At 38.8% G+C, this 13,031-nt stretch overlaps 2 protein-coding genes across 2 annotated transcripts; both read right to left on the bottom strand.

Annotated features, from left to right (window-relative positions):
• Positions 1–3,513: 3,513 nt before the first annotated feature.
• On the bottom strand, positions 3,514–5,937 carry parp11 (poly(ADP-ribose) polymerase family member 11). Its single transcript, XM_079653142.1, has 7 exons — positions 5,741–5,937; positions 5,516–5,630; positions 5,366–5,435; positions 5,196–5,259; positions 4,472–4,605; positions 4,243–4,394; positions 3,514–4,145 (listed from the first exon to the last, which is right to left on the bottom strand). Exons 1-7 carry the CDS (start codon positions 5,834–5,836, stop codon positions 3,841–3,843), a joined length of 936 nt encoding a protein of 311 aa, XP_079509268.1. The 5' UTR covers positions 5,837–5,937; the 3' UTR covers positions 3,514–3,840.
• A 100-nt stretch (positions 5,938–6,037) lies between these two features.
• Positions 6,038–10,337, bottom strand: LOC307022610 (protein mono-ADP-ribosyltransferase PARP11-like). Its single transcript, XM_079655455.1, has 8 exons — positions 10,159–10,337; positions 9,786–9,910; positions 8,913–9,033; positions 8,721–8,796; positions 8,301–8,373; positions 8,019–8,146; positions 7,660–7,811; positions 6,038–7,562 (listed from the first exon to the last, which is right to left on the bottom strand). The coding sequence occupies exons 1-8, from the start codon at positions 10,214–10,216 to the stop codon at positions 7,246–7,248; spliced, it is 1,050 nt and encodes a 349-aa protein (XP_079511581.1). The 5' UTR covers positions 10,217–10,337; the 3' UTR covers positions 6,038–7,245.
• Between the last annotated feature and the right edge of the window lie 2,694 nt (positions 10,338–13,031).

Genomic DNA, 13,031 nt, shown 5'->3' with positions numbered 1-13,031 from the left:
GTGCACGGGAAATGTTTTCACAATTAATTATATAATGTCATAATGACATCATCTTATGGGTTTGAATGGATTTCACTGGACCCTAATGTAATTCACATAGTTTATCCAATTAAGTACACAGGAGTATAAGAACATCACCGAATAAACAAAGTGCAGGGGGAAATAAACTGATAAACATGAAATGAATTCAGGGAATTCCTCAAAAAATGGATGTAACATTTCTGAAAATAATAACATTTAACACATTGATGGAAGTGGTGACAAATATACCTTTCATTAACTACAATAGAAAACAACACATCAAGTTACCTGTCTAAATGCAGCTTACTGTATTAGTGGTGTAAAGTAACTAAATACATTTGCTACTGTAGTAGCTGTACTTTAGTTAAGTTTTGAGGTAGATGTTTTGCCACTATGTACTTTTACTCCATTACCATTCAGAGGTAAATAGTGTACTTTTACTCCACTACATGTACATGTACATTAAATACCAGCTTTGATAACACTTTAATGCATCAATAATCATAAAACCCATCATATTCTGAAATGGGCCAATCTGCACAATTTCTACTTTTACTTTTGGTACTTTAACTATATTTTGATGCTAATACTTTTGTACTTTTAGTTGAGTAACATTTGAATGCAGGACTTTTACTTGTAACAGAGTATTCCTACACTCTTCTATTTCCACTAAATTACAAGATCTGCCTACTTCTCCCACCTCTAATTTTCCTTCATGAACACAGTAGTACTTCCCAAATCACTACACATTGTTAGAGCCAGTATTTTTGATTTATAAGAAAGGCCACCTAATTGTGACGTCTGTAGTCAACACACTATAAAGGACTACAATTCCCACGGCGCCTGCGCTAAAAGCCACAGTGATGGGCAACCTGTTTGAGAGACGCGGTTGAGGAACAGTTTTTAACCGTACACATACACATACATATCGTACAATTACCCTTTAAGTTATTAAGTTATATAAGCATTATTAAGAAAGAAAGAATACCTAAGTTGTTTATTATTTTATTTGAGTTTTGCTTATTTCTTTTGGATATTGTAAAGGCCTCTTTTATTTGATGCTTGTGCAAAAGTTTGTTGTTTTATTTGGAGCAAACACATTGCAACATCATCTAAACAATCTGAGGCCAAGCAACTATTCAAACTGTAAGTAAAACAAAGGAAAGAAAACAACTTAGAACTGTCTGTTTAAGGCGTCTAGTGGCTTGATAGAAAGACAAGGAAGGAAGCCACGACACACATGAATTGTCCTTAAAAAGATTCAAGTAAATCACACACAATGGCGACATGTGCTCCACCTGGGCCAACTGGTTAAAGTGAAACAGTAAAAATAACACAATGGGAGAGAAGTATGGCAGTCCAGTGACACATACAAGATTTCCTCCAACTGTTCGATACTACTCCTGTATGGCAAGCATATGTGAGTAGAGGAAGCATATGTCTTGGTGTTTCAGTAAAAGTAAAAGTACCTGTGTGTAGGAATACTCTGATACAAGTGAAAGTCCTGCAATCAAAATGTTACTCAAGTAAAAGTACAAAAGTATTGGCATCAAAATATACTGATTGTGCAGATTATATATGATATGATATGTTTTATTATGATTGATCATGAAAGTGTTCTCAAAGCTGGTAAAGGTGCAGCTAGTTTGAATGACTTTGTATACTGCAGGGTAGCTTGTGGATTTACTCCAGATGGAACTAAATTCTGATTTAAGAGTTGATTATATTTCACATCATTAATACAAATCTGTAAGTAACTAAAGGCATTAAATACATGTAGTTGAGTAGAAGTACACGATTTACCTCTGAATTGTAGTGGAGTAGAAGTAAATATTAGCACAACATAGAAATACTTAAGTAAATTTCAAGTATCTCAAAATTGTACTTGAGTAAATGTACTCAGTTACTTCCCACCTCCGTAGTCCAGCGTCATTAGATGTAGTTTAATTGAACAAAGGTGTCTTTCTTGTAAAAAATCCCAGATGCATATATAAATTGTACTGATGTAGTACTTTAGTAAGTGTACAGTTACGTATAACAACTTGCTGGGATCCTTGGGTAACTAATTAAGACGATGCTGGGGGAACAGATCCAGATGAGGAGCAGACCCCCCTGAAGGAGTGTAGAGCAGAAACATGTAACCAAGCCACTGCTGACCATGCTGCTGACCTCTGCCAAGTCTTCAACATGTATCTTAAATGTATACAGCGCCCTCTGCTGACAGTCTGCTTTTCAAGTACAATTGACCAAATATGTGTCTTTTTTTTATTGAAAATGAACTATAGTAAATGAATAAAGCCCTCTCAGTAACATTTGTTGGAAGAAAACAACCCTACATGCTTCTAAATTAATAATAAAAAGCACATATCTAATTTTCTGTTTACAGTATAGTTTTATTATTTATTAATAATATTAGCAGTTAAATAATATTTGCATTTAAATAAACCATTCACAAAACATACATAACAAAAACGTGCATTTTTGCTTTATTGGGGGGGTCCGAAAACCAGTCAGTATCTGGCGTGAGGGTTAGGGTTAGGGTTAGGGTAATGTTGTGAATCGAGTGGCCTGTGTTCGTCGTCCATAACATACGCCTGCCCATACCATAACCCCACCACCACCATGGGCCACTCGATTCACAACATTACCCTAACCCTAACCCTAACCCTAATCCTAACCCTCACACCAGATACTGACTGGTTTTCGGACCCCCCCAGACCCCCCCAATAAAGCAAAAATGCACGTTTCAGAGTGGCCTTTTATTGTGGCCAGCCTAAGGCACACCTGTGCAATAATCATGCTGTCTAATCAGCATCTTGATATGCCACACCTGTGAGGTGGGATGGATTATCTCGGTGAAGGAGAAGTCTATCACAGATTTTTTCAGATTTGTGAACAATATTTGAGAGAAATGGTTATTTTGTGTATGTAGAAAATGTTTTAGATCTTTGAGTTCATCTCATGAAAAATGGGAGCAAAAACAAAAGTGTTGCGTTTATATTTTTGTTCAGTGTAATAGGGTTAATGTGTTCTTGTTGGGAGAAATGCCAAAGATACTGGACATTTCTCTTAGTTGTATTATTTATTCAAATTGTTGCTAGGCAGCAGCAGTTGGAGACCCGCCCAGCCAGTGATGTCAGCACAGTGTGAGTTATTTGCTTCAATTGTGAAAAGACAACACCTGTCAGACGTCAGTGGTTGGGGCGTGTGGAAAATTTTCACCTGCAGAGAGTGCCTCAAGCTTTCTGGCTGGAGTTCAGTTTCTATTTTGGTTCCCAGTCAGAGGGATGGTTGTATTTTGGAAGTATTGGCTGTGCTGCTAACAAGTACTCTACACTACCTACTGCACATTATTACAGTGTGATACTGTTAGTGTTTATTGTAGCATTACCCCTGCATCATTTGTCATGCCTCAGTCCTTAAAGGCCTTTGTTCCCCGGTTATATTACACATAATACAATGTTGGAAAATGAATCAACACAGAGATTTGAGTTTGGCTCCGACAAAAACATTTATTTAGAATATGATTTATTTGAAGATCACAGATAAATCTGCGTAATGTTAGTCACCTTGTAAAACAGAAAACAGAAAACAAATAGTACCTTAAATAACTACGCTATTTACATTTGAAGCACTACTTCATTTCAAAATTGGTAACCTATGTAAAAATATAATATATATCAGAGTTCAGCTCCTTTCAAAACGTAGTTTAAAAGATGTCGTAAAAAAATAAAAAATCTTCAAAGACTATGAGAGGTTTTCTACCAAGACAGAGTTAGACATGCTGATATCGCACATGCTCAAGACCCTCTGTTCACTTCATCTACCGGTATACTGAATCAAATACTCTGGATATATCTGATTTGGATCAAATATTACAAAGATCTTGGGATGTTTGACATCATCCACACAGCTGTAGTGAGTGTTTTCAGCACTTCCATCATCAGGTTTCCGACAAATAGACTTTCCAACCGTTGATTTTCCGATTATCACACGAGCCAAAAATATCACTTTAGTGTATTCACCTTGAACACCTCGTGTTTCCCCGCCATACAGTGGCAATGGATCCCTGCTGCCGTTGCTGTATTTGTCTGCAAATGTTGCATGTTTTGCAAAATATATCCCTTAATAAAAAGACAAAGGAACTGACATCAGACTCTGCAGTTATTTACATTCTGTCTATGTATATATGTATATATTGTTGCACAGGCATTAGCTTACCTTTGCCATATACGCTGCCATGTTTGCTAGGCACTCGTAAATCAAAGTTATACTTGCAAATGCTGTCAACATTTGTCATTTCTGTACCATGAAAGAGTCTCTTCTCCTGGATCTCTTTGACATCCTGGATTCTCATTACCTGCTTCTTTTTCCTTTGACACAAATAAAGGGAAGATGAGAAGAAAGTGGAATTGTGAATGAGATAGACAAAGTTAAAAGACTTCCTTACCGACAGAATATCTCCCACAGGTCCAGATTCTGGATCCTGCTGATTGACACGATGTCTGCATCCAACAACCCCTCTGTCTTCACATAGTCTGCCACCGTGAGATACTCAGGGCTGAGTTCACTCAGAGGCATTAACTGTCAAATACATAGGAAACACATCTGATAAAGGCTTCAGTTGAAACATAAGTAATTACAGTGGTGTAAAATAACTAAGTAAATGTACTAAAGTGCTGTACTTAAGTACAAAGGGAATTGTACTCTACTTTTTGGGCTATTTTGAACTTCTACTCCACTACAATTCAGAGGTCAATGGTGTACGTTTATTCCATTACATTTTTTGATACATTTAGTTACTTTACAGATTTGGCTTAATATAATCAAGTCTTAAATCAGAATTTAGTTCCACCTGGAGTAAATTCACAAGCTACCCTGCAGTATACAAAGTCATTAAAACTAGCTGCACATTTATCATAATTATAATCCAAACAAATGATGACATAATATACACATGGTGTTGATCTGCATAATGAGTACTTTTATGCACTGTAAGTACATTTTGATTCAATACTTTTTACTTGAGTAAAATGTTGAATGTTTACTTGTTACAGAGTATTCCTACACTCTGGTACTTGTACTTTTACTTAAGTACAAGACCGTGTACGAGTACTTTTCCCACCTTCTAAATACATGAATTAGCTTATATTTTGGTTTCCAGTCATTGTCACCTGATATGGACATGTTGGGTCCACCTTTTCCCAGAAGACAGGAGAAGCACTGAAGCAGGCGCATCTGTAGGATAAAAGTGCTGAGTTTCACTTTCACTTTCCAGGAAACAATACTTAGCTATAACTCAGAAATCTTTTGTTACATTCATGTGTTTCAAGCCTCACTTTACCCTCTCTCAAGGTTGAAGGCCCGTTGGATTCTTCTTTGCCTTCCTGTGATGAGGTCAGTCTGTAACATTGCTGTATAAAACACACAAGTTATGTTATTCAAGTTATGTATGAGGAGGACTTAATGTGAACACAAACATGTAGTCAGTTACCTGAGAAGTCCATCTTGCTCTCACAGTTACCGGATGATGTATTCAACGCTGCTTTAGAGTTTCTTTTGTAATATTTTTCAATATCCTCACTCCTCAGGGGATTATCAGGGTCGTCCTGCAGGATTGACAGAAGGTAACAAAAGCTAAAGATCCTGCTTCAGATACATTACTGTTGCTATGATAGGATAATTTAGATAATAATCTTAAGAAATGTTAACTATTTACCTCAAACCTGTGCCACCTTCCACAGTCTGCCAGATAATACCAACACCATGGGAAGTCTGAAGTGTCCATGTATTCCACTTCCTTATTGCTACACATTGTCCTGAAAGAAATGTGATAAACAAGCGAAATAAATACGTTTAAATAGGGTCCTTCCTCTTTCTGCTGCACAGATAGCTATTAAAGTTGGTGTTTGTATGACTGACATGTCAGTCAAAGCCACACCTCTGAGGGAGGCGGGCCTCCTCACTTTAAAGTGGGAGGCTAACATTTATACCAGCAGAAAAAGAATCATAAAGACATATTTGAAAAACTTTATTGGGTGTAACATGTGCAAATTACAGACACGCATATAGCTTTACTAAAAACCCCTACGCTCACAGCTGTGTTATGACTGAAGACATCAGGTGGTTCCCTCATTTACAAAGACGAAATGCAAAGATCCGTTTTTGTACTGTTACGCCATCTTGTGGCAAATATATGTGAAACTTATGTAGTCCTCGCTCAAACACACACTCAATCATTCAATGAATCCAACAGATAAACACAGCAAAGCCATAATACATTGTGTGTTTGTTTTCATTACAGTACTATACATGTGTTGGCTACATTCATTTTCCTTTTTAAAGATACACCAGGTGCAAAGATAACCTGCTTATTCCCCACAGAAATGTGTAACCTCACACTTGGTTTAAAGTCAAATGTGATGCTAGATATTACGTTTTGGTTGGGAATGGTTGCAAAAGCATACAAAATCCAATGTTTTAAAGATGTTCAGAAGGAGTGGACACACAGAAACATATTGCTAAAGGACCACGGGTCAACACGACATCACAACTTTATGTCATTGTGACACAAATACAAAACCTTTCATGGAAAGGGGGGAAAGTGCAGTGATGCATGATTTAAAAACTAAAGTGCAGAGGTAGAAGCGTTTTTTTTAATAACAAGAACAAAAAGGAAATCCATGCCTACATAAAACATCACAGATGATGAGCACTGACGGGATGAATGAGTTAGCACTGCAGGAATGGTTTTTGGTTTGGTCATTTGGAATGATGTCTAAATGAACATAAATAAGCTCAAGCGTGGCACTGTGGATGTGAAGGAGAGGCTGTGGCTGATGGCGGAACATCACGTGTGACCTAAAGGCTGCAACTGTCCCTCCTATTTTAAACAACTGGGCACGGAGAGTGGACAAGTGAGCACAGATTTTTGCATTTTATAAAAAATTGCCACATTGACCGACTTCTTTTTTCTTTCGACGTTGCAGAAACACTCTTAGAATGTGTTGTAAAAACTCCACACAAAGTCTCTATTGTCTTTCTGATTTCCCCAAAGGCACTTTATGCTCCAGTTAGGCACCGGATCTGACTGAAGGAAAAAACAAATGTCTCTTAAGCCGCTTCTTTTTTCCAATATTCATCCCGTCATGTGATAGTGTCTTTATTTTTTCTTTGTTCGAGAACCAGCCTCTATAAAAAAACAAAAAGTATTCTTTTTAAGCTTCAGTAGAACTCGATCAGATACTCCGGGTAAATCTGATTGCTGTCGAAAAGGACAAAGATCTTTGGATTGGCCATATCGTCCACACAACTGTCGAAGAAGTTGGTGAAGCTGGCATCCTTGGAGGGGGGTCTGCAGTACATAGGGTGACCCACTGTGTGTTCTCCAACCAGCACTCTGGCCAGGAACATGGTCTTGTAAGGGGGCTCCGTAGCAAATATTGGGGGGGCGAGTCCGTGTCGCTGCAGGACGTTGTTGTGCTTCCCTGTGGTGTGACAAAACTTACTGGAGTATTTGGCGTCCCGGGCAAAGTAGCTCCCTACAGGAAGAAAAATTGTAAAAAAAAAAGTTTAAATCATACAAAGAAGTGTGATAAATAGTTCCATAATGTCACATCACAACACAGAAGGATGTACCTTTGCCATAGACATCGCCATGGCTTCCTGTCAGCCGCCAGTCAAAGTTAAATGTACATATAGCTTGTATGTTGCTGTGCCCTGTGCCGTGAAACAGCATTCGCTCCTCAATATCCAATGTGCGCTTGACTTTTCGCAACTGTGTTTTCTTCCTTAGGGGACCAATGAATGACAACAGAACACAGAGTACTGATCATCACTTGGAACTCAGTGCTCTTTCAGACGTATCAAAATCAAAGTCGTTTTAGTCTCTTGATTTACTTTAGCTTTGTCTGTAGTAGGAGCTGGGAACTCAAGAAAAGACACAGCTTCCATAAACTAGCATTTGAGACATTCACCACAATAACACAGTTGTCTACCTGCAGAAGAATTCCCATAAGTCCAAGTTCTGAATCCTCTGGATGGATTTGATGGGATGATCCATAGTCCTTTCATATAATCTGGCAACTTCTTTAAATTCATAGGTGTCTCTTCCGAGCTGGATGAGCTGTAAAAACACAACACAATGAGCACTAGAAAGAAAAAACAAACACAAATATTTGTTTTCTTAGGAAAGAAGATTTATCTGGGGTAAAATGCTGGGTGGAAACGCAGTGTGTGTAACAGATGTTTAGTGAGTAACAGTGTGTTGTTTCACTCACCTGAAAAGGTTCATCTGTATTGATTCTCTCCCAATGACAAGGTACAGGCAAGGCCAGATTATCACAGATAAACCTGACAGTAGACGGAGAAGAGGGCTCAGTAATTCAATTGTTTCAGCAGTATAAGTGTGTTTGCATAGTATGAAAGACCTCCATCTAAAATATGTCTGCGCCTGAGGCATAAATCCTTCCTCCTCGTGTTTTTGGAGAGACCCAAGTCCGGGGTCAGCTGCAGGCCCTCTCCCTGTGGAGCTGGTAGGAATTCAGGTTTTACATCCAGGATTCCTGAGGCTGACACAGACTAAACCCTGACCTTTCAGATAAAGCGTGGTCGTCTGAGTGCAAACCTCCTCCTGCCTGCCCTAACAGATGAAGGGTGAAATACAGACAAAACAGTTGGCTTTAACTGCTAAACCTTACCGGAAGCCAGTTGCAGAGTGGAGGGATCGTTTGATTGGCCGCTGCTTCCCTGTCGTTACATTGATCTGTCGCATTGCTGGTGAGGAGTTCATCAAAGATAAGAGACACAGAAACTAACATGCATGCATTACTTCTAACAAAGGATTAATCAGGAGACAAAGAGCGGTACCTCTTGTGTAACTTATCACTTACCTGAGAAGTCCAGTCTGTAGGTGTACTTGGCTGTGTAGAACTCCATCACACCTCGCTGGTTTCGGCTGTAGCACTGCTCAATCTGAGCACTGGTCACAGAGCAGGCCGCACTGGGATCAATCTGACAGTGGAAATCGAGTAATGTATAAATAAATTAGTTTATTAAACATAACATATTGATTGATTGGTCCATTGAAAGAAAGTTCTGTGGAATCTGTTTGTATAAAAAAAAGTATTTTCTCTAGAAAAAAAGGCAAACATATATTACTTATAGCTTCTTTGTTATGAGCAATTCCTGCTAATGTGATAGTGAATTCAATAAAGTCAGGTTTTGGCCAGACAAAATAATTAATTTGAAGATGTAACATTAGTGTTAAGAAAGCTTTTCTAACCACCACAATATGCAGATTCATTGATATTAAGTAATTAATATTTACCTGCAGTGTGTACTGTTAGGTAATAACCAAAAGCCCATGGTGGCATCATCTTTTTGTTTAATTTCTGATTCAACAGCTTAAAACCAAATTAATATTAAATTCAGCACAAATAATGGAAAGGGAAAGCAGCAAATTCTCACATTTAAATCATCAAATGTTTGCCAATTTCACTTAAAATAATTATACATATTATATCATAGACGTATTGCCTATTGACTAATAATTTCGGCTTCAGTAATGAACTGACATGCAGAAATAATGGCTTAATAGAAATAAAAAATGCAATGTGATTTGTAGGAAAAGCCTCTAATAATTTACCACTGACTGACAGATCTTTGCCTGTCATTTGCAGACAATAGGAGACCCAGGTGTCATTGAGGGAGGGGCAATACATTATAGGGAGTGAGAAAGTGTAAGGTCATGTCCTGTGAACTACCTCGAACATATGCCACACTCCACACTCAGCCAGGTAGAACCAGCACCAGTTCGGTTCCGAGGTGTCCATCTCCTCCATGTCAGTGGACTCCTCCTCCGCCGCCCTGATAGCTAACATAGCTAAATCTGAAATGAATAAGTGAAGAGACGCGAACAGCTCAGGCAAATAGCAACCACAACAGAGGAAGACATGGGGGCAGCAAGGTTTATATTCGTGTAAAAAAGCTTATGTCAAGCATATGTGTTTAATGCATGGTCGTGAGGGCATTTAATCCTTTAAATAAATACAAAAAAATACAGTACATTGTCATAGCGAGCTAGCTATCATTAGCAACTGCCGCACCCGACTTCTTAGCTCTTCATGGGTATCTTACCGGTTTTCAGCCTGTCTCTAACCTTGCCCCTTTCCTTATTGGGATATAAATCCTTCATGCATTATGAATCACAAAAAATGAGAGACTCCGAATGCGAACGGGTTACTGTCGCTACATAACATTTTCGTCTTCGTTCTTATGCGTTGTTTACTTTTATTTCCTGTTCGTCACGCACAACACGTCAGTGCGTCAATGTGATGTAACTCCTCCCCCTTTACACTAGTACAGTGTAGCCCTGAGTTTGGCCTGTCAGGTAGTGATCATTTGAACCGTCAAAGTGTGTAAAACAGGCAGATTTGATATCTCAACCGTGTGCTCTATACACAGTATATATACAGTATATGGCTCTATCTCATACCGAGTTGCCAATAAACATAAAATCATATTTTCATGTTAACAATATTGCATTTATTCCAGTTTAATGATTGAAAAGCCTAAAGAGGCTGGTAAACATTGCAAAGAGGGATTTGTATTCCTTTTTATTATTTTCGTCAACTTAACCATGTTGTAGCCTGAGAAAGGTTAAACCATATAAAAGAATACATTTATTAACTACATTATCTCATTTAGCTGTAGCTTTTATAAACAAAAAAAAGGCGTATTGACCAGTCGTTGAGCCAGGGACCCTGTGGTTGTGAGTCAACTGCTTTCCAGCTGAGCCACAGCACACACACTGATCCTGACTAAAAAACCACTGGATACTAGGCCTACTTATTCCTGTATTTATTCATTTATTGATGTTTTTATTCCTAGTTTTATTTATGCTTTTATTTATTTATAGGCCTACTTATGACATATTCCGACCTCTATATAAGTGAGGGTCTGAGGCTGAGCTCTCTTAATTCCATCGTGCCACCGCCGGGCCCGGGTAGGCTACAGGAGGGGTAATATCGTTCTTATTATACATCCATGGGTAATATGAGTGTTGTGGTTCAACCGATCTGAATCGCTTTCTGAAGCAGTCACGAGGTATTGACAGGCAGCGAGGCTTCCTTTGTTTACGGTGACGTCACTGGCCCAGAACGATACAAGCCTCGATACAAGCTTGACAAAAAACTTCGGGGATCACTCGACACACGCTTATGGAAGCAAACAAGAGACAGAAGTATTTCAATTTTACCGGACACCGAATTTATAGCATTGAAAATAATTACTTTGAAAATCATGTATCTGAATTGTTTTGCTCTGAATTTACCTATGTGAAATAAAAATGTAAAAATTCAAGTTAAAAAAATTAGAATGTTCAAATTCAGATCCCAAAAATTGAAGTTAAAAAAATGGTTTGCTTTCAGTTTGATTGCATTCGGACTCGATTGCTTATCCTGTCAGGGTAATGTTTGGGATCTGAATTCGACCATTCAAATCTTTTTGACTTGAAATGTTAAATTTTTATTTCACATGGGTAAATTAGGAGCAACAAAAATCAGATACATGATTTTCAAAGCTATAAATTTGGTGTCTGATAAAATTCAAATACTTCTGTCTCTCGTTTGCTTCCATACTTGTTTGCTTCCATAGTTTGATTGCATACGGCAGTGACCACCAACTGGCGGCCCGCGGGCCACATCCGGTCCGCCAGACATTCTCATCTGGCCCGCACGACGGGGGTGACTGTGGCGTTGGCGGAGTGGTTAGTGCGTTCGCCCCCTTTTTTTACAACGTCTCGTGAGTAAGGTGCAGTACCGGAGTCCAACAGAGAGGCAGCAGCTGCGGGACAGTAGACTGCGTACTGCGAAACCTTCCCTGCCTTGAAGAAGAAGTGATCCTTCGTTGTGAAGAATCTGCTTTGTGCGCTCGGCACCACAGCAGCAGCCCCGCTGCGACAGAATCCAACAGAGAGGCTGGAGCTGCGGGACAGCAGCCTAGAAGCAGGGTTGGGTTGTAGTTGTAACGGAATACATGTAACGGCGTTACGTAATCAGAATACAAAAATCAAGTAGGCTAACTGTATTCAGCTGGCGTTACATTTGAAAAACGAGTAATTATTGGTGGAAAAGTTTCCTCACAAAATGTAATATTCATTACCGGCAGAACTGTGTGCACACTGCACAGCGCTGCAGCATTGTCTGTGGGCGAGAGAGAGATGCAGCGTCTCTGTGAGGCCCCGCCCCCGCACGCAGATGAGAGAGATCTCTTTTAAAATATATTGAAAGTTAGAAACGGAGATGGTTAAATAAAATGTGTAAGATAACTTTTATGTAGCATTTATTTATTGTCGAAATTATGACATTTCATAACGTGATCAAATCAAAGTGAATGGCCTGCTGCTGCTGAATGCATGGGGCAAGTGACTGGAAAACGTTTTAAAAGTTATTACATCGTTTCAGATAATAAATAATAATGATAATTCATTTTATTTAGGGGCGCCTTTCAAAGCACCCAAGGACACCTTACAATTCATAACATATTCCAAGGAAAGGTTTTAAGACAGTACAAAAAATGCAGTCCGGGTGATGTTTTTTATGTGGGGTGCAGATGAGAGGGAGAGTCCAGAATGACACCAAGATGTTGTTTTTGAGTTCTTGATAAACCATTAAAACAGTAAAATAAGTGTCTCCTGTTCACCAAAACATACCCATCTGTTATGGAAAAAGAAAGTATGCCAAAAGTATTCTAAAAGTAATCTGAATACGTTGTATGCATGTATTCAGTATTCAGTAACTGATTACATTTACAAAATGTAATCCCTCCCCGGTCAACAACTTCAAAATTCTGGGCTATATAAAAATTGCTGGCACGTGATAGTGTCTATTGGATAAATGTTGGCCCTTGGACAAATGTAGTTGGTGATCCCTGGCATACGGGCTCAATTGCTTATCCTGTCTGGGTAGCCCGGATGATGCTGCATCGCAACTTTGGACATCGAATTTTAA

Source organism: Notothenia rossii (assembly GCF_949606895.1).
Source record: "Notothenia rossii genome assembly, chromosome: 10".
In the NCBI taxonomy this organism is placed as follows: domain Eukaryota; kingdom Metazoa; phylum Chordata; class Actinopteri; order Perciformes; family Nototheniidae; genus Notothenia; species Notothenia rossii.
Note: the sequence above shows the minus strand (reverse complement) of the source record. Positions and strands in the feature narration are given on the sequence as shown.